At 37.3% G+C, this 23,801-nt stretch overlaps 1 protein-coding gene across 2 annotated transcripts in view; it reads left to right on the top strand.

The window, feature by feature from the left end:
- LOC306885465 (insulin receptor substrate 1-B) overlaps positions 1-9,610 on the top strand; it is a 52,221-nt gene extending 42,611 nt beyond the window's left edge. For both annotated transcript variants that reach the window (XM_079441993.1, XM_079441992.1), the window contains exon 3: positions 8,599-9,610. In XM_079441993.1, the coding sequence (XP_079298119.1) occupies positions 8,599-8,606 (8 nt within the window). In that variant the 3' untranslated portion in view covers positions 8,607-9,610. The remainder of the gene's footprint in view (positions 1-8,598) is intronic.
- The last annotated feature ends 14,191 nt before the right edge of the window (positions 9,611-23,801 follow it).

Here is a 23,801-nt window from a genome sequence, read left to right as displayed (position 1 = left end):
AGTGAATGATGTCTTTGTCATTCATCAAGTGTTTCTGCGTGGGTTTGTGTGCTTGTCCGTGTGTGTGTGTGTTGGCAGGTTAAATACTGGAGGGCTTATGTGACATGCTTTACGAGCCACCCTGACAAGACAAAAACAAAATGTTCTTGTATTACCTCCCAGCCTCAAATAGTATCTGAACACTTAAGCCACACTTTAAAATGTGCATACACTACTGTCCAAAAGTTTGGGATCAGCAAGTTTTTTCCCTTTTTGAAAAAAAATTAACTTGCATAAATTGCATAAACTGATTGAAAAGTGAGAGTCTCTATTTTAAATCTCTATTTCAAATAAATGCTGTTCTTTTGAGCTTTCTATTCATCAAAAAATCCTGAAAAAATGTATCATGATATCAAAATATTAAGCAGCACAACTGTTTTCAACATTTATATAAAAATAAGAAATGTTTGTTCAGCAGCAAATCAGCATATTATAATGATTTCTGAAGGATCATGTGATACTGAAGACTGAATAACGGCTGCTGAAAATGTAGCTTTACATCACAGAAGTAAATTACATTTAAATTGTAATAATAATTCACAATACTGTTGTATTTCCATCAAATGAATGCAGCCTTGGTAAGCGTAAGAGACCCCAAACTTTTGAATACTAGTGTATTAGATTAAAAAAAAAGCACAAGCACACTTTTCGTTTGTCGAACTAAAAATATTATATATAAATATATCTAGTATAAATATATATATAAATATATCTAGTAAAAATCTTAATTTAATGTAAAGTTGAGAGATTAAATCCACAAAAATGCAATTGAGACAATTTAGTTAGTTTAGTATTCAAGAGTTAATAATTTAGTTCTGACAAAAATATTGTTTGATTGCACATGCTACTTGTTTTGATATTTTATTAATTGAGAAATTGAATGTGTGTCTTCATTGTCCAAATACATGTTTTTCTATACATTCATCCATCCATCTGTTGTCTAATCCGCTTGTCATGCATAGGGTTGCGTGCATGCTGGAGCCTGTTGTGAAATGAGTGAAATCATGATACAAGTCCAAAATCTTTGTCTGATTGTGTGATGCCTGATGCCTGAAAAGTACAAGCAGTGGAAGAAAGAAAGAATGTGTTGGTTGTTCATCCCTCATTTAGAGATGAGCCAGGGACGATACAGTCTTTTCTGTTTTGCTCATGAATAAATATTTTCTGCTGCCTGTTGCCCTGTGTGAATGTGTGTTGACCAGGCAGGCACTTAGCCACAAATTCTCACTGAAGCTCTTCAGAATAAAGTTACAGAGTGAAACCTTAAACTTGCAGGGGAAAAGGGGAATGACAGTGAAAGAGAAAGAGAGGAGGATGGCGGGAAGGAAAAAACTAGAGAAGCAAGTGCCTATTAATAATTAGTCATTTGATCAGGCAGCATTTTGGATCTGTATTTTGGCATGGCTTTCAAGGGTATGTGCCTGTGTGTGTTTATTTAGCTATACTTTGGGGACAAATTGAGCTAAATCTGACAAAACTTCCCTTCAGGGTTCTCATTTGGAGAAATGATTAATATATAAACCAAATCATGTTGTTGTTCTAAACATTCAAAAGCTGTTTGCTTTAGCAAATTGAAACATATTTAAATCTAAGTAAACTGCTGGGTGTGTGTGAGTGTGTGTGTGTGTGTGTGGACAAATTCAGTTCAAAACTGAAGCTCTGAAAGGGCTCAGTCAGCATTGCTCAATAAATGTACCGCTTACTCTTGGGTCCTTTTAATACCCAGAGCAAAACTCTTCATAACTGTGAGCACATATTCTCACATGCGCACACACACACACACACACACACACACACTTGTTTCGCTATCCTTGTGGGGACTTCCATAGGCGTAATGGTTTTTCTGTACAGACCGTATGTTCTATTGCCCTACACCTAAACTTAGCCCTCACATGAGACTTTTTGCATTTTTAGATTTTCAAAAAACTTAAAGTCCCCACCGTGACACAAGTCCCCATGAGTCTGTGTGTATTCAGGTTTAAGTCCCCACCGGTATATAAAATCAAAAACACACACACACACACATGTTGTTTTTTGTGGTTTATGGGGACTCTCCATAGGCGTAATGGTTTTTATACTGAACAAACTGTGTGTGCTATTGCCCTACACCAACCCTACACCTAAACTTAGCCCTCACAGGAGACTTTGTGCATTTTTAGATTTTCAAAAAAACACCATTTAGTATGTTTTTTAAGCCTTTTGAATTACGGGGACATAGGCAGTGTCCTCATAAACCACCTTCATATTGTAATACCTCTGTCATACCCATGTCATTATACAAATTTGTGTCCTCATAAACCACATAAACACACACACACACACACACACTCACACTAGTTTACTTAGCTTTAAATATGTTTTTGTATAATGTTAATTATGATTACTACACGTAAGATTCTAGTCATTTAAGCAAATTTTCTGTGAAATTTTGCAAGCAACAAATGTTCATTGTTAGTAGTGTAGCAATGTATGACACTCAGCTCCTATAATTTCAAACCAAGCAGCTTTTTGTCGGTTAGCTTGGTTAATCCACTTGACCAACTTGAAGCCGATGCATAATCTGCATGGAGAAATCTTTTGCCCTCATGCAAAATTCCTGATCACATGGATTCCTATTGAAAGGGCCAGAAGGGCAGAATTTCTCCAAAAAACTGTTGTTGTTGTTTTATTCTTAAAGCAACACATTAGTTATATTTTATCACTTGTATCTTTAAGGGCATCGCTAAAAGGCTATTTGATCAGACTTGGTGGACTTGTGGTAACAGTTTTGTCCACAGAGTAGTTTTTAACTTTGCCCATATACATACAGTACCATTGAAAAAATTGGGGTCAGTAAGACTTTTTTGTATGAATGTTGTTTTGAATGATGAATAGTGTTATTGAATGAAATCTCTTATGCTTTCCAAGGCTGCGTTTATTTAAATCAAAATATAGTAGAAAGAGTTGTATTGTTAAATATCACTACAATTTAAAACGACCATTTTAATTATAATATCAGTCGTTAAAAGCAGGATATTTAAACTGTACCTAAAGTATACTTGCAATAGTTCCACTTTACCACAATCAAATATACTTAAGTACATCTTTTATTGGACCTCAACACTTATCACTTCCTCACAATTAAAGTGCGTTAAGCCCAAAATTAGTTTTTACAATTTAGTAGACTTTAATTATACCAGATTAGTATACCAAAGGTACAACTGCAGTGTGTTTTTATTAAGCACATAAAAAGTGTAGCATTTTTATGATTAATGAAACTGTTTTATTAAAATGTGTCTGTGCTGCATGTGCTAAATGTGCACTAACTGCAGAGACTGAAACAGCTTGGGGTTAAACGTCAAGCCCAAGGGCACAGCAGTGAGCAGAACTGAGGTCTCAGATCACTCACTTCACAAGGCACCGAAGATGCTGTATGTCGGGTATGTGATAGATGTCATTTAATTTCCGTGGGCTGCATTGAGATATTCAAGGTAATTATACAGTAACATTATTGCTGCGCTGTATTATACAGTATTATGCCTGGAGAAAGAGACATTCAAACTATGATTTATGTTGCATGTTTCTGCAAAGACATTTGGCAAAAAGTGGTTGATCCCGAGGAGCGAGAGAGGGTACAGATGAGTCAGCAAAGAGTTTTTGTTAGTTTAGAGCTTGTTGTTGGGTTTTCACTGGGCCCTGATGGAAAATGCACCTTTTTTCACGTTTTCTGTTGATTTTAGGTGACAATTTACAGCATTTTGTGGTGTACGTACTTAAACATGAGTTCATCAGAGCTAAGAGCACTAAAATCTCATGAACATTTTGAATATGTGTATTCAAAAATATTAAATAAATGAACACTAAAGAGGTAGAGGATGTAAAGCTTTGCTCCAGTAGAGTGCTTCTGATTCCTCCTCGTTTCACAAGGCTGTCACAAGCACACAGGTTTCCATGTACTTTACATTTCCATTACACACACACACATACTGACTCCAGACATACTTGTTAACATTTACACACTCTTTAATTAATAATCCCACATTACTTGCAGGACTTTCCTTCCGTACACTTCCTTAAAGTCATTCATTTACTCATTCTCTTGATCTATCTTGCTCTTTGTTTCAGTGTTTGATATGTGATGGACTTCAGCCACGTTTTCCCAGAAGACATTCTCCATGAAGTGTGTGTGTGTGTTGAACTTTCACAGCTGTTGTTTCATGTCATTTTTGTAAGACCCCCATTAAATGGCACACACACACACACACACACTCCTGGATAAACATATCATCTTGTCATCTCTTAAATTTGATGTGATGCAGGTCAGTGATTGACAACCTCAGGGGATGAAAAGGCAACGTCACTCACATACTTGAGCAGAGGAAAGATCAGCACGTCACATACTCTCTCACATACAGAGGCACTCAGAGACACACATAGCTGTCCATACATGCTTTCATACACAGGAGGCATTGCATACTATATGCCAGAATGCTATTTAAAGCCTCTCATCAGCTTTTCTTTCTTTGTCACTTAAAATGCATAAATGCATGCCAACATACACAGTAAAATAATTGTAATTTTAAAAGAAAAAATAATGTGTTCTAGTCTAATATGTGACCCTGGACCACAAAACCAGTCTTAAGTCACTGGGGTACATTTGTAGAAATATCTAAAAATATATTACATGGGTCAAAATTATTGATTTTTCTTGTATGACAAAAATCATTAGGATATTAAGTAAAGATCATGTTCCATGAAGATATTTTGTAAATTTCCTACCGTAAATATATCAAAATATAATTTTTGATTAGTAATATGCATTGCTAAGAACTTAATTTGGACAACTTTAAAAGTGATTTTCTCAGTATTTAGATTTTTTTGCACCCTCAGATTCCAGATTTTCAAATAATTGTATTTTAGCCAAATAGATGGAATTTGTTCCTGTGATGCAAACCTTCAGCATCATTACTCCGGTCTACAGTGTCATGTGATCCTTCAGAAATCATTTAATATGCTGATTTAATATTTGATTTATAAATCTTAATATTACAAATATCTTTGCTGAAACGTTTGATTTAATGCATTCTTTCTGAAGTATTAATTTTGAAAGAAATACTACTCCAAACTTAATACTTTATTTAAGTTTATCATCATTTTACTCAAGTTAATTTAATTAAAAAAATGTTTCTAGTAGATTCTAGCAGATCAGCTTAGTTGGTGTATTAACATTAAATCAGTTAATAAAACTCTAAAACATACAGACATCGTTCACACAGTCTGCAGACGCTCTCCCCATGCCGAACTGTACTCACACTCACACTGAGCTAATTTAGCAGCCTCATTGTCACAGAGCAGACAGTGAGAGAGGGCGAAGAGAGGGAGAGAGATCTCCCAGAGGCATTGTTAAATTGATCAGTGTACGGATGGCAGGATACATGATGAAATGAGAGAGATGGATGGATGGATGGATCTATGGTCTCATCTCATTACGGCTCTTAGTGCAGGAAATTGCTTTCTACCTGCAGCACTGTAGCTGTCATGTCCAAACTAGTGCTGTTAGCATTAAGTAGTTAGTGTGGTGATGAGAGGAATTTTTAACAGTATGCACACTTTTCTACTCCATCGGTTATTAAAGCGTCACCATTGATTATAAACTGAGAAATGTATAAAGGTGCAAATAAGTTATACCATATATAGTTATACTATATCATTTATTTTAATTGTACTACACACTAAGTAGTATAATGAAATCTCAATGTTCTGCTTTTACTGCAGAAAAAGGCTAGCATGACCACCAGCATAATTTGTGTTTTAGGTGTGAAATGTTGCATTGCCAAATGTTGGTGTAGATGATGCTCATCTGATTTCTGCCTTCTCTCTCTCTCTCTCTCTGATTGAGTCTCTTTGTGTTCTGGTTGGAACAACTTGTTCTGGAGGGACTAAATATAGCTGTGCACAGTGAGGAGCAGGGGTGGCGGGGGCAACCTTTTTACAATTAGAGCCAAGTCTAGAAAATTGGCAACAAGGAAAAGGAACATTGGTCAATTTACAGGTCATCAATAATAATTTTGTTTACTTCCCCTTTGTCAAAACATGCCATTTCATAGTACATCAATAACTATTATAGTGTTGATATTTGATTTAGCTGATATTTCACCTGTTGGTTTATTCTGTTACGGTCATGTTTAGTTTTCGGGGGGCAACAGTTAACACAAGGGCTTGAGTTTAGAAGACGGTACAGTCCATACACATAAAACTCCTCTGTTAGTCTACATTAGAAGATAGTTTTATATAGAATGGGTGTGGTAAATGCTGTATAATGTCTCTACTAGTGATAGACAAAGATGTTCACAAGTCTTTAACTTGGAGTCTGAGTCAAGTCTGAAGTCTTTATCGCCGGAGTCCGAGTCGAGTCTCAAGTCATTTAATGGCTCGCTAAAAAAATCCCATTCAGAATCCTCATGTACTGAAATCTTCCTATTTATGAAGACAAAATATATGATATGATCTGTTTTGTAAAAAAACAGAGGTATTAAGATGTAAGGTTAATATACATCCAGCCTGTTACTTATGTTTTAAACCATTACCATATTCAAAACAGTTTTTCTGTAATCAAATTCTGTAATAAGAGTCCGATCTACCATGACACAGATATTACAAAACCATACAAATAAAGTTTTTCTTTGTGATATAAGTCAGGGGTATTCAATTAAAGTTCCAAGAGCAGCGGCCTCTATATTTTCTTCCAAGCAGAGGTCCAGATAAAAAATAATTTAAAAAGTACATTTTTACATGTATTATATTTATACATTTAGATACATGCGAGGCCATGTGAAAAAATACTGTTTTCCTCCTCAAATTTATACTATTTTAATATTTTACTTAAAAGCATTATCTACTAAAAACAATGTAGCTACAATAATCAAAACGTTCTCATCTTGAGCAGAAAAGAAAAATATCTTTCAAAGTTTCAAAGTTTAAGCTCTATCATCATCTAACAACAATTTCATAATTACCTGATTCTTTTAAAATGTTAATAGTCTACAGATTAATAATGCTAAATGTAGATCAGAAATGTCTTGCCACATCTGGTTTGAACAGTCAGAGTCATCGGTTACAGATAGATAAATAGATAGTAAGAAAAACAACTATTTGCAGCATTGTTTTTTTTTTTTTGCTGTGTTTTAGTGAAAGTAACTTCGCTAAAACTATAATTTTGCCGCTCACCGTGTTTCTGTTGTTGTTGAAATAACTGAGTCACATCCGCAGCTCTTGAATTTTGCACCGGCACGCGTCCAGAGATGCGGTCCGCCTTTTGAATATCAATAATATAAGTATCTAAGGGTAAAAGACTCAAAAATTTACGAGTCCTTTTCCTCGAGTCGAGTCAAATCTGGAGTCATTTCAGGTCGAGTCTGAGTCAAGTCTATAAAAATGCGAGTCACTAATCTCTGCCCATCTCTGGTGATAGACCATTATATCAGCCAAGCTGATTAATTTATTTGGCAATTTTGAGATTATCAGCACCTGTTTAATCGCCAATTCTACTGACATCATCGGTATAGGTGCTACGTGTCTTCTGTTTGTATTATTTTTCGTGAATTAGGAATACCATGTAAACAAAATGTTAATTTAATCTAATAATTTATTGTGTCTCATTTGCCATCAATCAATTAATTAACATTTGCTTTGTGTCTGTTAAAGTGTCCGATTGGTTCAGGACTGCCCTTATAATTAGTGTACTGTAACATATAATTATTCCAGTGTATATTTATTCATACGCTGGTGCTTTTATGTAAAGCAATATATGTACCGGTAGTGCATTAAAGGTATACATTGGATCATTTTATGTGTTCCCTTAGAAATTAAAACCAAAACGCTATCAGACCCATTAAAGCTGTACATTTAGACTTTTTTAAATGTTCAGTGTTCCCTCTAAATTAGTTGCTGTCTCTGCTGTGCGTGTTTATCCAAATGACTCTGACTCTTTACAATGAACACAATAATGGATTGAAATGAAGGGATACTAGGCAGAGGGAGAGACAAGCTCATCTTTGCTTTTATGAATAAAGGCGATCATTTTGTTATTCTGCACTGCAGTGATTGTTTTTTATGCCGGGGCCACGTTTGTGGACCAAGAAGTGACGCATACTGGATTGATTAAGTGACTTGAACATGCATTTTTTGTCTTATGCATGTATGTGGGTGTTAAACCTGCATGTGACTTAAGTGGGACCTTGTTCACCTCTCATAAATGCATTTACATTTCCACGGCAATATGGTCTTATTATATATCATCATGACATTAAGGGCATTTAACCCTGTACAACTCAATGCCATGATGCATATGCAAATACTTATTCTGATAGAACAGCTGCAATAGAACCTAAGTATTGATTTTCCTGCAGTTGCACAAATCACTGAACAGTGTGCATTTACAAGAGTTTCAGTTCGCCTTACTCTTAGACTGCAAGTTTATTCATGGCAGACATCAAAATGTAGCAGCCTCAATACATTTTATATTTGTACACTACCACTTATTTGTATTAGAATATTCAACATCTAATTTGTCTTTTTCAGAATGTTGATGTTGCAGCAAGATGGAATTCTGGGAAACAGAAGGCCGGCGCTCTCCCTTGCACCTGAATGCAGAGCAGAAACAGAGTAAGGTGTATGCACAAAGCCCAACAATCTTCGCAAGCACTTTCGAAAGACATCTGCAGTGATTGGCTGCTGCAGCCAACGGAAACATGTGCCAAACGAGAAGAGCAACAACTGCCTGTGCTCTCCGGACTCTCAACAGATGAGTACAATAACCAATCAGAGAGCAGAATGAAGACAGTGGAGCCAATGACAATGACCTTTGACCTTCAAGTTTGAACAGTTTTGTGTCCAGTATTCACAAAAAGGATTCAATGATTCACAATTGTTGAACATATTATGTGAACACAAAAAGTGCCTCTTGTTTTTGATTGTCGCTTTCTGAATATAGACTTTCATTTGTTCAGGCACTGATTGACATGCTTGTTAAATTTATGTAAAAACAGACTGGAAAAGAGGGTTTTTGAAAGCGTTGCGGCAAGATGTCAACAACGCTGATGGAACTGCTTCTGGAGAAAATGATGAAGATGAAGCAATTATGACTCTCATGTGGTGTTCATCATGGTGTTTAGCTAACCTAGCATCACACATGTGTTGAATGATTAGTTAATCGTCCTCTGTTCCTTTCTCCACCCCCTATGCCCCATGCGTGACATGTTCTGGCCACGCATTAGTACTTAAGTGCCTGTCTCTTTTCCTTCTGCTCTCTTCACAGTAGCGTCCTGAAAGGAACCAGTAACAGACGTTTGGCTCAGTGACACTAAGCATCTATTTTTACTCTATGGGTGGGGTGCTTCTTTGATGGTGTCCTGCGGTAGCACACCTCCACTGGCACGCAAGAATGCTAGCTGGCCCAATCCACACTGGACTATACCAATGATAGTTCAGAATGGGGGAGTGTAAAGGATATAATTTGGGAATCATCCCCACACACTGTATCACAGTCACACCCATTGCTGGCCAACAGTAGTCAAATAAAGGCAGGAGTGTTAAAAATATGATTCTCTCGTGTATTCATTTTATTTGACTTTATATTATGATGAGTATGTCTTTTAAAGACTTTCTTCTGAATTAATTTAATGGGATAGTTGACCCATTATTAACTCACCATCATGTTGTTTCAAACCTGTATGACTTACTTTCTTCTGCACAAAAGATGATACTGTGAAGAATATTGGTAACCAGTTGCTGGTAGCCATTGACTTCCATAGTATAAAAAAAAAAATACTATGGCAGTCAATGGCTACCGGCAACTGGTTGGTTTCCCACATTCTTCAAAATATCTTCTTTTGCATTCAGCAGAAGAAAGAAACTCATACAGGTTTGGAACAACTTGAGGGAGTGAACTATTTCTTTAAGAAATGACATATTTTGCTTGATATGAATGTTTATGATTTTAAGTGCCTGATGGTTGTGTTTGCACTAGTGTGTGCATATCCTCGTGAGAACCAGCTATGGAGTTTTTGCCTCTGTAGTGGACATTCTATTTCAGTGAATTTCTCGGAGACCTCACATGTCACAGTTGTAAGTCTGGATGTCCTGAACAGAGCACATTCAGGGCTTTATAGAGATACTAAATGATTGGAAGTTTCACCAGGACCACACCCTCTCCTAGGGCTTTAAACATGGCTAAATTTAATTTAGTGAAAAAATGTACATCCTTATGGAAATATGATTATATTTTGTAATTGTCATTTAAATCTGAATAATTTTCAAATTGTTTGTCATAAAGCAACATCTCAGGAAAATGTTATGGGTTTTCATATTCAAATATGACTTCCTGTTATGAAACAGGACATCATTTCATACATGTCCACTGTGGAAGACACCAGGACTAAAAGCATGTTTATTATGCATTTTGGGAGACATAACAATTGAATAGGAAAATAAATTATATATCTATTTTGTTATGAAATATTAGATATTATTATGAAAATCTGGTCAATTATTACTCCCATTATGACAATTCTTTTTTCAACATGCTGTCCTAACAGCAACCCATTAATATGCAAATTAGATACAGTATAGATACACTGTGTTTAATAGGAAAACCAGTTTATGGAATTTTTTACACACATATTGCATAAAACAAAATGGTATATCAAATCATTTTGTTATATATTTTATAACATAGTTGAGAATCATCCTTAAACAAAGTTTAGAAGAAAAAAAATCCTGAAACCTAAAAATGTATTGGTGATTTTTTTTTAAAATCCCATTGTTTTTGCCTTTTTGATGTCTATTCATGCCATTTTATTTTTAGAAAAACTTAGTCCTAGTGTCCTCTACAGAGGACATAGAATAAACCATGAATAAAATAAAATCTTTCAAAAATTTTAATTTTCCATTTTTTTCTCAGGAGGTCTCAGGAGGATATATAGTATGTTTGTTCCTGACTCTTTGCTAAACTGTTTCAGGATGTTCCATCCCGACGTGTGATTGCTTGGATACAAATGTAAGTAAGTAAGTAAGTAAAGTTTATTTATAGAGCGCTTTTCACAGATACAATCACAAAGTGCTTTGCAAAGTGCAATCATACAAAATAAAACTTAGGTTTATACAATTTAAATGAAAAGGCAATAAAGCCCAGTCAACTAAAAGCTTGTTGAAATAACAATGTCTTTAGTTGCTTTTTAAAAGAATCGACAGAGTCGGCCACACGGAGCATTCCACAGTCTGGGGGCTACAACCTGAAAGGACCGGTCACCCCGGGTTTTATAGCGGGTCTTTGGGACCAATATATGTAACAAATAGTGTTTATTGAATCCAGACTGAGCTGGTCGAACACACAGAACAACCTGTAATACAAATACACAATGATCATAACCAGTTGCTCCTTTTATCAGAAAGGGAATCCCACATAATGATCATTCAAATCCTATAGGAAAATACATTTGAATGTTAATCACAGGTTAATCACATCAAGCTGAAGAGTATTACTGAATAATACTTGTTTATCCCAAATACATTCAGAACACACGTTTCCAATATCACTGAAGTCTTTGAGAGGCTGGAGTTACAAGGCAAAATGTGTTGACCTTTATTAAAGGGATAGTTCATCTAAAAAGGAAGATATTATGAAGACGTTGCGATCCAAACATTATCAACTTTCATTGTATGAACAAAACATGATGTATGTATTAGGCTACATTTAGCCTGATCCTGGGGTTGGTTGGTTTACCCTCCGCCAACATTGCAAAGTGACTTTATTTCTCAGAATTTCAATTTTATTTCTTGCAATTGTGCAAATTTTATCTCACAGTTGTCTTTTTATTTAATTTTCTCTGAGGTGGAGCCAGCACCCATAATAGCTATGTGTGTCATCTTTTCTCTATAGACAGATAGGCTGGTAACATTATCTCAGCTTATACATCTATGAATAGCAAGCTGTCTAACCTTTTTTTCAAGCTGATAGATACAGTATACAGAGTCTAAAGGGTCATTCCACAAATTTTTCATGCACGTTTTACCAGCACAAAAAGAGACCTTTATGTGGAAGGTCTGGTTTCAACTTCTTGTGTACACACACTGACATCGAAGGCTAGGCATTTAGGTTTGGAAGTGAGGGCACATATTCATGGGTGGCCTATTACTACAGGAGTACTTGTATTATTCAGAACACACAGTGGCCCCGGGACAAGGAGAGTTAAACCTCAAACTCTGTGCACTGAGAAACACTTGCTATGCAGCAGCATTTTATATTCTTGCGCACATCAGCAGCACATGCAGGAAAAACCTGATGGCTTTTGCTCTGATGACACAAACACTCTCACCTACAGGACAAACAGAAGCGAAGGCGTGCTCCACCCGTGACCTGCTTGTAATCCACACAAGTCTCTAGCTTCACCGTCTGGTCCCCAGGGTCTGTGGCTCAGCACACGGCTGAAGGCTGCAGGAACGAAATGTGTGAGTCTTTTGAACTTTTGACATGAAAAGAAGTGACAAACTTGATGACAAAAAGCTGAATGTATCAGCAGCTGGCAGCCACAGTCATGTATCTGGCAGCAGCAGATATGTATGTATGTGTGTGTGTGTGTGTGTGTGTGGGTGTGCGTGCTTTAGGGCTCCTTTAACTCTGATAAACAGAGCTTCTGCGTTTCTTAAAAAGTCTTAATTCATCCTTCCACAAATGAAGGCCTTAAAAGGTCTTAAATCTGAGAGAAACTCAAAAGTCATTGCATTAAATATTGCAATCACTGCAAAAAAAAAAAAAGATCTTCCTAAGTATTTTGGTTTTCCAGTACAAACATCTCAACATATTGCAAATTGAACATACAAAGGTTTATTCTCTGAAAAACTGGACCAAACTTTTTATGCTTAGTTTATGATCAATTTCTCAAAACAAGACTTATTTGTAAATATATCTTGATTTAAGAATCTTTAGACATTTGCACTGAAAAACAAGACAAAATAATCAGAAGGTACAGTAAAAGTTAAAGTTATTTCCACATTCTAGTGGTTGTGAGCAGAGCTATTCGAGCCACAAGCTTTTATTGAATCGGTTAGAGATAATGTTGACACATTGCATTCCATTCAGTTTATTCCTTAAATTTATTTAATTTATTCCTGATGCAAAGCGGAATTTTCAGAATCATTTCTTCAATGTCATCCTACAGAATACATTTTAATATTCTGATATTAATATTATCAATGTTGAAAACAGATCTGCTTAATTTTTTTCATAAAAAACATTTGTTTTATTTTATAAATAGAAAGTTTCAAATAACAGAACTATTAACAGTGCTTATGTCATACATCACAAAACGTTCAGAATATTTTAACTGTAGGCACAGATATGCTAATCACTTTGTTTGTGTAGTCTTACACCAATAATATGAAGAAATGCTGTTTTATTTCAAATTATTACTTGTCCAAAACCAGTATTCTTCTGCCTCAAATATGTTACTTTCACCTTATAATTTTATATGGCTGCTAACAGCCAGAATACACTCTTACAGCTGAGCGATACAGCAGGAAGTCTTCCTGCTTTATTACTTCCCTTTTGGCTCAGCAAGGCAGGAAGTCCAGTGAATATGTGCACATGAGAGAGAGAGTCTTGGTTATCACAAGCTAATTCTGTACATGTTCTTTCTTACAGTCCTCTCCTGTCCTCACAGATTGAAATGTGTCACAGTTTTAGTCAGTAATGAGTTTAATCCAATTGATTGCTCAGTCGATGAGTGGAAGGTCCAACCAAAGGTCAGCAGACGCAGGTCGATGGGGAACAGTAGCTTTGCTGCGTGTACTCATCATACAGGGTAATTATGTTTTAATGCATTTTAATACCCTGTCATTATCGCTAAACAAAAACAGCTTTCTTTTGAACCTTTCTCTCTTGCCAGTTTCTTTCACTCTATGTATCTCTATTTCCCATTTGCCCAAGAAATGTGGCCATATTTAGTATGTTTATGTGCTAGTGAATCTGGCCTAGACAGAGTGACTGAGTCAAACTGAGGTTTCTTTTGAAGCTCAGATGAGATTTGGAGGTTCTATCTGAATGCTTGAGACTGAAGCTGGCTTCACATCCGAACAAAAAGGCTCCCTGTGCCCTAGCAGCACCCCAAGACTAGCTTTACAGAGTGTGAATAGCAGAGCGGTGAGAGAGTGGGGAGGGGTCATGTCACTGCGGGGCCTCTATATTTTATTTTCCCCAAGAGCTGCCTGAGAACCCATACATGCTACAGAATTCCCCCGCAGCCCGAGGGAGGGACGGAGGGAGGGAAACAAGGAGCCATGGGTGAGAAAACGACAGAATACAACGTGTTCACGCAGACACAGGCATTTTTCAGTATTTTTGTCTTTTGGGCCACCTTTAGGCTACTTCTAAACTAAACTGCAAATGGAAAATTGTTAAAAATATCAACATTTTACAGATTTACATGAGAAAAGCTTCAAATTCCCACTTCAAACTTCTAGGGGGAAGTGTGGTAATCGAGTCTGTCCCTGTCTGTTGTGCTGCTGAGAGGTTTGCGTTTGTAGCTCCGCTTTTTTATTGAATCTTTACCTTACTTTCACTCTCTGTTGTTTAAAGTGATAATATATAACTTAATTCCCACCATATTTCTGGTATTATCTATCAAACTAATTTGATCGTTCGCTTTTTAAAACCGCAAGTGCAGCGCATCAGCTGGTTAGCTTGTTACTCGCGGTTCCATTATTTTAATATCCATGTCCATAATGAAAAAGATACATTAGGATCAGCATTCATAGACATTCTGAACTCTATTGGGGTTAGACAACACGTTTCCGGACCTACTCATTGTCGAAATCATACTCTAGAGTTAATACTGTCACATGGAATTGATGTTAGTGGTGTTGAAATTCTGCAGCAAAGCAATGATATCTCAGATCATTATCTAGTCTTGTGTAAACGCCATATAGCTAAAACTGTAAACTCTACTCCTTGTTACAAGTATGGTAGAACCATCACCTCTACCACAAAAGACTGCTTCATAAGTAATCTTCCTGAATTATCTCAATTCCTCAGCATATCCAACAGCGCAGAAAAACTTGATGTAACAGAAACTATGGACTCTCACTTTTCTAGCACTTTAGATACAGTTGCTCCTTTATGCTTAAGGAAGATCAAAGAAAACAGTCCGACGCCGTGGTATAAGGAGCACACTCGCACCTTAAAGAGAGCAGCCCAGAAAATGGAGCGCAGATGGAGGAAAACAAAACTAGAGGTATTTCGTATAGCCTGGCGGGAAAGTACCCTATCCTACAGAAAAGCATTAAAAACTGCTAGATCTGATTACTTTTCGTCTCTTCTAGAAGAAAACAAACATAACCCCTGGTATTTATTCAATAGTCATTAAATTTACGAAAAATAAAGCATCAACAGGTGTTGGCATTTCCCAAAAGCACAGCAGTAATGACTTTATGAACTACTTTGCTTCCAAGATCGATTCTATCAGCGATAAAATTGTAACCATGCAGCCATCAGCTACAATATCGCATCAGATAGTGCACTATGCTTCCCCTGAGGAACAATTCCACTCATTCTCTACTATAGGAGAGGAAGAATTGTATAAATTTGTTAAATCATCTAAACCAACAACATGTATGTTAGACCCTATTCCATCTAAACTACTAAAAGAGCTGCTTCCAGAAGTCATAGATCCTCTTTTGGCGATTATTAATTCATCACTGTCATTAGGATGTGTCCCCAAAACCTTCAAATTGGCTGTAATTAAGCCTCTCATTAAAAAAAACACAGATTGACCCCAAAATCTAGTTAATTACAGACCGATTTCAAATCTCCCTTTTCTGTCAAAGATACTAGAAAAGGTAGTATCCTCACAATTATATTCCTTCTTAGAGAAAAATAGTATCTGTGAGGAATTACAGTCAGGATTTAGACCGTATCATAGTACTGAGACTGCTCTCATTAGAGTTACAAATGACCTGCTTCTATCATCTGATCATGGTTGTCTCTCTTTATTAGTTCTACTGGATCTTAGCGCTGCGTTCAACACTATTGACCACAACATTTTTTTAAATAGACTAGAACACTTTGTTGGCATTAGTGGAAGTGCATTAGCATGGTTCAAATCGTACTTATCTGAACGCCATCAGTTCGTAGCAGTGAATGAAGAGGTATCATATCGATCACAAGTGCAGTACGGAGCACCTCAAGGCTCAGTACTAGGGCCGTTACTTTTCACACTTTACATGCTACCCTTGTGAGATATTATCAGGAGACATGGTGTTAGCTTTCACTGTTATGCTGATGATACTCAGCTATATATTTCTTCGCGGCCCAGTGAAACACACCAAATTGAGAAACTAACGGAATGCATAGTCGATAAAAAAACTGGATGACGAGTAACTTCTTACTGCTAAATTCTGAAAAAACAGGTGTTAATTATCAGACTTAAAAACCCCACATGTAATAACCTAGAACACCATCTAACACTCGATGGCTGCTCTGTCGATTCTTCGTCATCAGTTAGGAACCTAGGTGTGCTGTTTGATAGCAATCTTTCATTTGAAAGCCATGTTTCTAGCATCTGTAAAACTGCGTTTTTCCATCTCAAAAACATATCTAAATTGCGACCTATGCTTTCAACGTCAAATGCAGAAATACTAATTCATGCGTTTATGACCTCAAGGTTAGACTATTGTAATGCTTTATTGGGTGGTTGTTCTGCATGCTTGATCAAATTACAGTTGGTCCAAAATGCAGCAGCTAGAGTGCTTACTAGAACCAGGAAGTATGACCATATTAGCCCGGTTCGGTCAACACTGCATTGTCTCCCTATCAAACATTGTATAGATTTTAAAATCTTGTTAATTACTTATAAAGCCCTGAATGGCTTAGCTCCTCAGTACTTGAGCGAGCTCTTATCACATTATAGTCCTCCACGTCTGCTGCGTTCTCAAAACTCTGGCCATTTGGTAATACCTAGAATATCAAAATCGACTGCGGGCGGCAGATCCTTTTCCTATTTAGCACCCAAACTCTGGAACAATCTACCTAACACTGTTCGGGAGGCAGACACACTGTCAGTTTAAATCTAGATTAAAGACATTTCTTTAACCTGGCTTACACATAACACACTAATACACTTCTGTTATTCAAATCCGTTAAAGGATTGTTAGGCTGCATTAATTAGATCAACCGGAACCGGGAACACTCCCCATAACACATGATGTACTCGTTACATCATAAGAAGAATGGCATCTACGCCAATATTCGTCTGTTTCTATTCCGTTTCTCAGTCCGTGTCAGATGGTGGATCGGCGCCGGGAGATGATGTATGGCCCCGATCGTCAGCGAAGGCCCCAGTCACCGTAGCCACCCAATCCGGTCCGTATCCAGCCCAGATGGTCACTGCAGTCACCAGATCCAGTCCGTATCCAGATCAGATTGTGGATCAGCACCCAGAGACGACCTCTACAGCCCTGAACGTCAGCGGAGACCAGGACACCGAGATGAGTGCCAGAGACAATTCCCCAGTGAGGACCCCGCCACTTAGACAGCCATCGGGAAAGACCACTGGAACCAGTTGAGCCCTTACAATCTGACTTTGCTGTAGTTGGAATTGAACTGCTGGTTCGTTTGGCCAGAGGAGAACTGGCCCCCCGACTGAGCCTGGTTTCTCCCAAGGTTTTTTTCTCCATTCTGTCACCGATGGAGTTTTGGTTCCTTGCCGCTGTCGCCTCTGGCTTGCTTAGCTGGGGACACTTCATTTCCAGCGATATCGTCGACCTGATTGCACAGACACTATTTAATCTGAACTGAGCTGGATGATGACAATCACTGAATTCAATAATGAAATGCCTTTAACTGAAAATCTTTTTTTAATCTTTTCATTATTGACACGCTATTTTCCTTTTTTGATATTGTGCAGTTGCTTTGACACAATTTACATTGTTAAAAGCGCTATATAAATAAAGGTGGCTTGACTAATCCATTGTACAATGTATGTAGTCATGATTGACAGAAAGCGCCTGTTTTTTTTTTTTTCGCTGTGTCCTGGCCTCATGCTGGGTCAGTGTGGATGGGGCGTAGACAAGGGGATTTTTTGCATAGGCCTGTCTAATGGGAAAAGGTTAGGGGTCATTCTTTCAAATGAGGTGGTTACGGCTTTGATATTATGCCATTGTAGAAGCAAGACTCTAACTGTCATTAATGATTATGATGTTTTTGATCAGAAATTATTTGTTCAGCATGGTGATTCATACGCTTGCAAAATTAATGAATAAAGTGATTTTAGAATTTTGTGTTTTTTAATACACTGTTAGAGTAGTCCTGCTAGGATTTTTGCAAAACAGTTCAGAGTAATACATATGTGCGCACAAATTGCAAGCTTGCGCAAATACACATGCCTTTTCAGGTAGTTTCTTTTTGGCAGTTCAGTCCTAATTAAAGAACAAAATAACTCCACAATATACTCGAAGAACCCCGTGAGATCATTCTGACAGAGCACAGACTCCATCTGGTGGTCATCTGTGGAAAACGCACCGTGAAAATACTGGATCGACCTTCCTAACATACAGTATTGTTGATATAGCCGGGTTAAAAAGTAAAATTATTTCGTTTTGTTGGGCTCTGCCGTTTCTTGACTCCGTTATAGTGCTTATCTTATTTTCGTGTCATCATCGTGTGTCTTAATAGCGTATATTGATGAAAATATTAAACGTTTAAAAATAAATAAATAAAAATAAATACATAGCCTAACTAAAAATGATCAGTTGTCTTATCTCAATATCACAATTAAGTGAATGGGGTAGTGAATTTTAAATAATAAGGGGGGGGGGGGGACTTTTGAACAGGATGAAGATGCCCAAATTTTTCTTATTTTGTTGAAATATCATATTTTTCCATTTAGTACTGCCCTTCTGACGCGACAGAAGATACTTGCATGTTTCCTGGAAGACAAATGAAGTACAATTTACCTTGAGCTTCAAATTCAAAAAGTTTTCACCCCCGGCTCTTAATGCATCGTGTTTCCTTCAGGAGCATCAGTGAATGTTTGAACCTTTTTTAATTGTTGTGTTTGAGTCCCTCAATCATCCTCAGCGCGAAAAGGTGGATCTCAAAATCATACACTCACTGCTGGAAAGGGTTCAAATATGCAAAAGATGCTGGAAAACTGAAGATTCTGCAGGACCTGGAGTATTTTTCTGAAGAACAGTGCTCAGTTGAACTGTTCAGAACAAACAAGGGACTCATGAACAACCATCACAAAACAAAAAAACAGTCGTAGATCATCCAGGTAACCACACACAGTATTAAGAACCAAGGGTTCCCAAACTTTTGAATGTGGTTATTTTAATAATTTCAGCTATTTTTTTGTCTTGTGGACTATATGTAAACATCTTTTATGGAAAATATCTTACTCAGGACAGTACCAAATAAAAAATAACATGCATTTTGTATGATCTCTCTTATTTTGGTAAAATTATCCACATTTTCACAGATTCTGCAAGGGGTTCCCAAACTTTCGATCCCCACTGTAAATCCGTTTTAGTAATAAAATCTGATTGATTCTGTTTTGGGTTTCATATCACACTTAACCAAGCTGATATCATCAGTAAAAACAAACTCGTAAACTAACTCTTGGGTATTGCTAAGGCTCTTACTTCGCTCCTGTTCATTTTCTTGGCACTGTGTAAATAGTCAAATTATAATAAACAATGTTTACGTCCCTGATTATAACCAGAGCTTATTTATTATCAAGTATGGTACTCACTTTCATATAAATACTTGTCAGTGACATTTCCATCAAAATGAATTCAGATCCATGGACTTTTGAGTCAGAACTATTGAGATACGAAATAATAATAATAATAATAATAAGAAAACCGTGTGTTGGCATGTATGAATCTATCTCCACATCAATAAACTATTTAATTCGGATTGATGTAAGACAGTTTAGTAAATTGCTATGCTTGGGGAAAATGGTTAATATCATCCATATTTTTGCTTACAAAATCATGACTAGCAGAGTGAAGTAAAGAGCAAACTATGAAACTCAGAACTCACAAATTTAATGCATATTAATGTGAGGACAGATCTGGCGCCATCTACTTACAGAAGAGAAAAACACCTCACATTGCAGGCTGTCGTTGTTTATGACAGCTATCATTGGAGGACACACAATAGAGAACTTGAAGAGGCAGATCTCAACCTGAGTTCATTTTGACAATGTTCCCTCATAAAATGGATCAATATCCGCTGCTGTAGGTGTGGCATGATTCCCAGGATCCGGCTGTGACTCAGAGGAATAGACAGTTGGTTGAGGTCGAGTATGTTCTTCTGCAAATGACATCTTAGATTTTGTGGTGAAGTCTATAGCAGCTGTTGGCATGAGCTCAGGGACACGTAAATCCACTGCACTTTCATCCATTTCATTTTGTAAGGCCGAGATCATAGAGGAACTGTCAAAAACCAGCTCTTTAAAACTTCCCTCCATCACTGATGTTGAATTAGTGCGGTTTTGATCACGTTCGAGATCCACTTCTTCCTTCGCCATGGTGTCAGCAGATTGTGGTTTGACATCGGTGAAGGAGGCGCTACCTGCTATGTGAGAAAACCAAACTGGTTTATAATGGTTTAGGCCTGATTTTGTTGAAGACATGTTAAGGTTGGATTTGGTTGAGGTTTTATCAAACGTATTAATGTACTTTCCAACTACAAAGCTGCTTGTGGGTCTTAAAGCCTGGGACACACCGACAGCACTAAGGTTGATATCTGCTTCTGAGTTGAGAGACAATTCATCCCTCCAGTCTGAAGCTGCATTAGCTTGTAGGATGTTAGCTTCGCCAGAAGGTTTCATAGCAGATCGGTGTATAAGTGACTGGAAAGTGAGCTTTGCAGAGCTATTTGTTTTATGACTATTAATGTTAGCAGATCTATATATTGCCGATTGAGAATTTGGGATGGCATAGACGCTCTGGTGGTTTGAATTTTCTTCAGAACTTTTTCTTCCTTGAGTCACTTCAACTTGCCTACCAATCACAACGCTGCTGATCGGTCTCAATCTTATGGGCCTATAATTTTCAGTTGTATTTGACTGTGGTATTCCAGCAGAGTTTCTGTCTTTAATTTCCTTTGTTGGATTTAATACACTTTCATGTTCCTTCAAGCTATACTGGCGAAGTGGCTGGATAACAGCATTGGTTATTTGAGGATACCCAGTCGCTTTGTTCAAAAGAGAAGACTTATGAATTGGAAGAATAAGCTCCGATGTGGGACTCTTGTGACTGTTGCTAGATTTTATGGATGTTTTATTTAAATTGGAGCCAACAAAACTGCCGTTTGGAAACCTCACAGCTGAGAATTCGTCTTGTTTAGATTCAGTGTGCTGTGCTGAAGCAAGCCTACTTGAAGTCCACCTCTGAGATGTTTTTGACTGAACTTCGTCAACAGCTCCATTAGTTGTAGTATTTGTGCCACTGAGAGATGTTTTCATTGCTACAGCTTGACCTCTAAGAACATGGTGCTTTAGAGCATCAGACATCGGGCTACTTGCACCTTCAGTAGAAGAGAAGGTTTCACGTTGAGGTCCATTATCAAAAGAAACAGTCTGATCCCAATAAGGTTGTTTTTCTCGGTTTGATTCAATGTCCTTGAACTGGAAAAGCGTTTTTTTGGAGTTCTCACGCATCAAGGGTTTTTGAGCGAGTGCACTTTGTTCGGTATGTGGATGAGCAGGGGCATATTGCACATTAGATGAAGACTTTAAGAGAGGCTTTTGAACAGAGTGCATTTCTGATTTTTGTAGAGATGTCTGCAATGTAGGGACAAATGTGAAACCTTTAAAAGCATATGGCTTTTTAGAAGTTAGATAATACGGTCTGTTTTGGCTGCTAGACGTACCTGAATTTTTAGATGCGCCCTGAGTGCCAGACACAGACGGACTAACGCTGTGGACGCTCTTCATTGGGTTACCTGGCCCAAGACTTGGCGCAGGATAACGTTTAGCGGATAATGATTGTACAGTACTTTGGCCGAAGGAATTCAGATGAGTCCTATTTTGGGTGTTATGCTGACCTGGCTTCCTTAATGAATGATGTGTTAGGTCTGGTAGATTAATATTTTTAGCGCGTTCTGAAAATAACACTGTGTTCTTTGCAAACTGCATTTGTGGGGTCAAGTCTGTGTTTTGTTTTGACTGTTTGAGTAGCGCAGACATCTGGAAGCCACTGTTTTTATCTGATAGGATGTAAGAGCGGGCATTATTGATCACTGAAGGCCTGATTGCAGATATACCTGTAGCCAAATTATCATGCTTCTTTTGATTGTGAAAGGTTTGATTGGGCAAAACATTCTGACTGCTTTGTCCCCTATTTTGGTAACTATTTTGTGTCAACTGAATGTTCTTGTAAGTGTTGCTGCTTGTGGCTGATTTTGCATTTCCATATTCAAAACTGCTTCGCAGATTTGCTTTTGGACTGGCAACCCTTTCAGAATTAGACAGCTTGACGTGATCATGCCGAGAAGAAAACATCTGAGATTTTTTTAGTGGAAGGATGCGATGACCTCCATTTGAATTTGATCTCTTAAGCGCAGGAGATATTGGTGTTGGGATTGTTGGAGGTTTGAACACCTTGGAAAGAGCTACGTCCCTCATATTCTGATAGGAAATTTGAGGAATGATTCCAGTCCCAGCAAAAAAAGCTTGTGGCAACGGTTGGCTCTTTTGTTGATTTGCCGTTACAATTAAGGGAGATGTATTTGCCGGTATGACTCTCCTCGGCGCATTTTGATTCTGGCCCTCGTTTTGAAGAAAATGATCCAGCAGCATGTTTCCATCACTTTTGTGCCTGATATTATGGTTCACAGTTGAGCTTCTAGACATATAATTAGTTGGAATATTTTCCCTCAAATAAGGTTCATTGAGTCCTAATGGTCGTGAACCGTCTGAGTGCATTTCTGATTTAGAAATATGTTGATATCCAAATGAGCCTGATCTATGCACATTTGCTGCATGCATTCCACCTTTTTTCTTCACCAGCCTTGGGGCCAGATTAATAGAGCTCATTTGGCTCCCTTTAAAGTCGAAGGGATTTTGTTCCTGTTGGACTGTTTGGAAAGCATAGCTTCTTTTGGCATCAATTTCATCATTAAATTTGGCACTTGATAATTCAACAGGATTATTTCTGCTATTGATATTGGACTGGGCTTTATTTGGGACTGAATAGATTACAGCTGCAGAAGCTCTTGTGTCAATATGGCTGAAGCTTGGATTTTTTGCATTGACATCCTTTCTCTGGTTATATGAGGCAGAGTTAATCCACGGCAGCTGATATTTGCTATTAAATTGCTCTATGTTTCTTTGAAGACTGCCTCTTATTGGATTTTGAATGGATGGATTAACACTTTTGAAACTTTCCAGCCCTTGTATTTTGATCTTTGAATCATCCGTGACATCTCCTAAAGGCATTGGTGATGAACCTATAATATATTTAGTTATTTTATAAAAGTTTAGCAAATTTAAAGCCTGTTTATTTGTACACATTATGCAATATATATGAAAAACACCCAAAAGGACAATAATACAGTTTTGACTACTTTAGTCACAGCTGTTCTAAATTTTTATACACCAAAAACTACATCTTACCTGTTGACACTTCAGGCAAACATCCCACAACAGAAAGAGTCAAACCAACCAAAGCCAGTCTAAAAAAACAAGTCAATTTTAAAATTACAATAAATTGCAAAAACATAA

The sequence above is a fragment of the Barbus barbus genome, assembly GCF_936440315.1.
Source record: "Barbus barbus genome assembly, chromosome: 2".
Classification (NCBI taxonomy): domain Eukaryota; kingdom Metazoa; phylum Chordata; class Actinopteri; order Cypriniformes; family Cyprinidae; genus Barbus; species Barbus barbus.
Note: the sequence above shows the minus strand (reverse complement) of the source record. Positions and strands in the feature narration are given on the sequence as shown.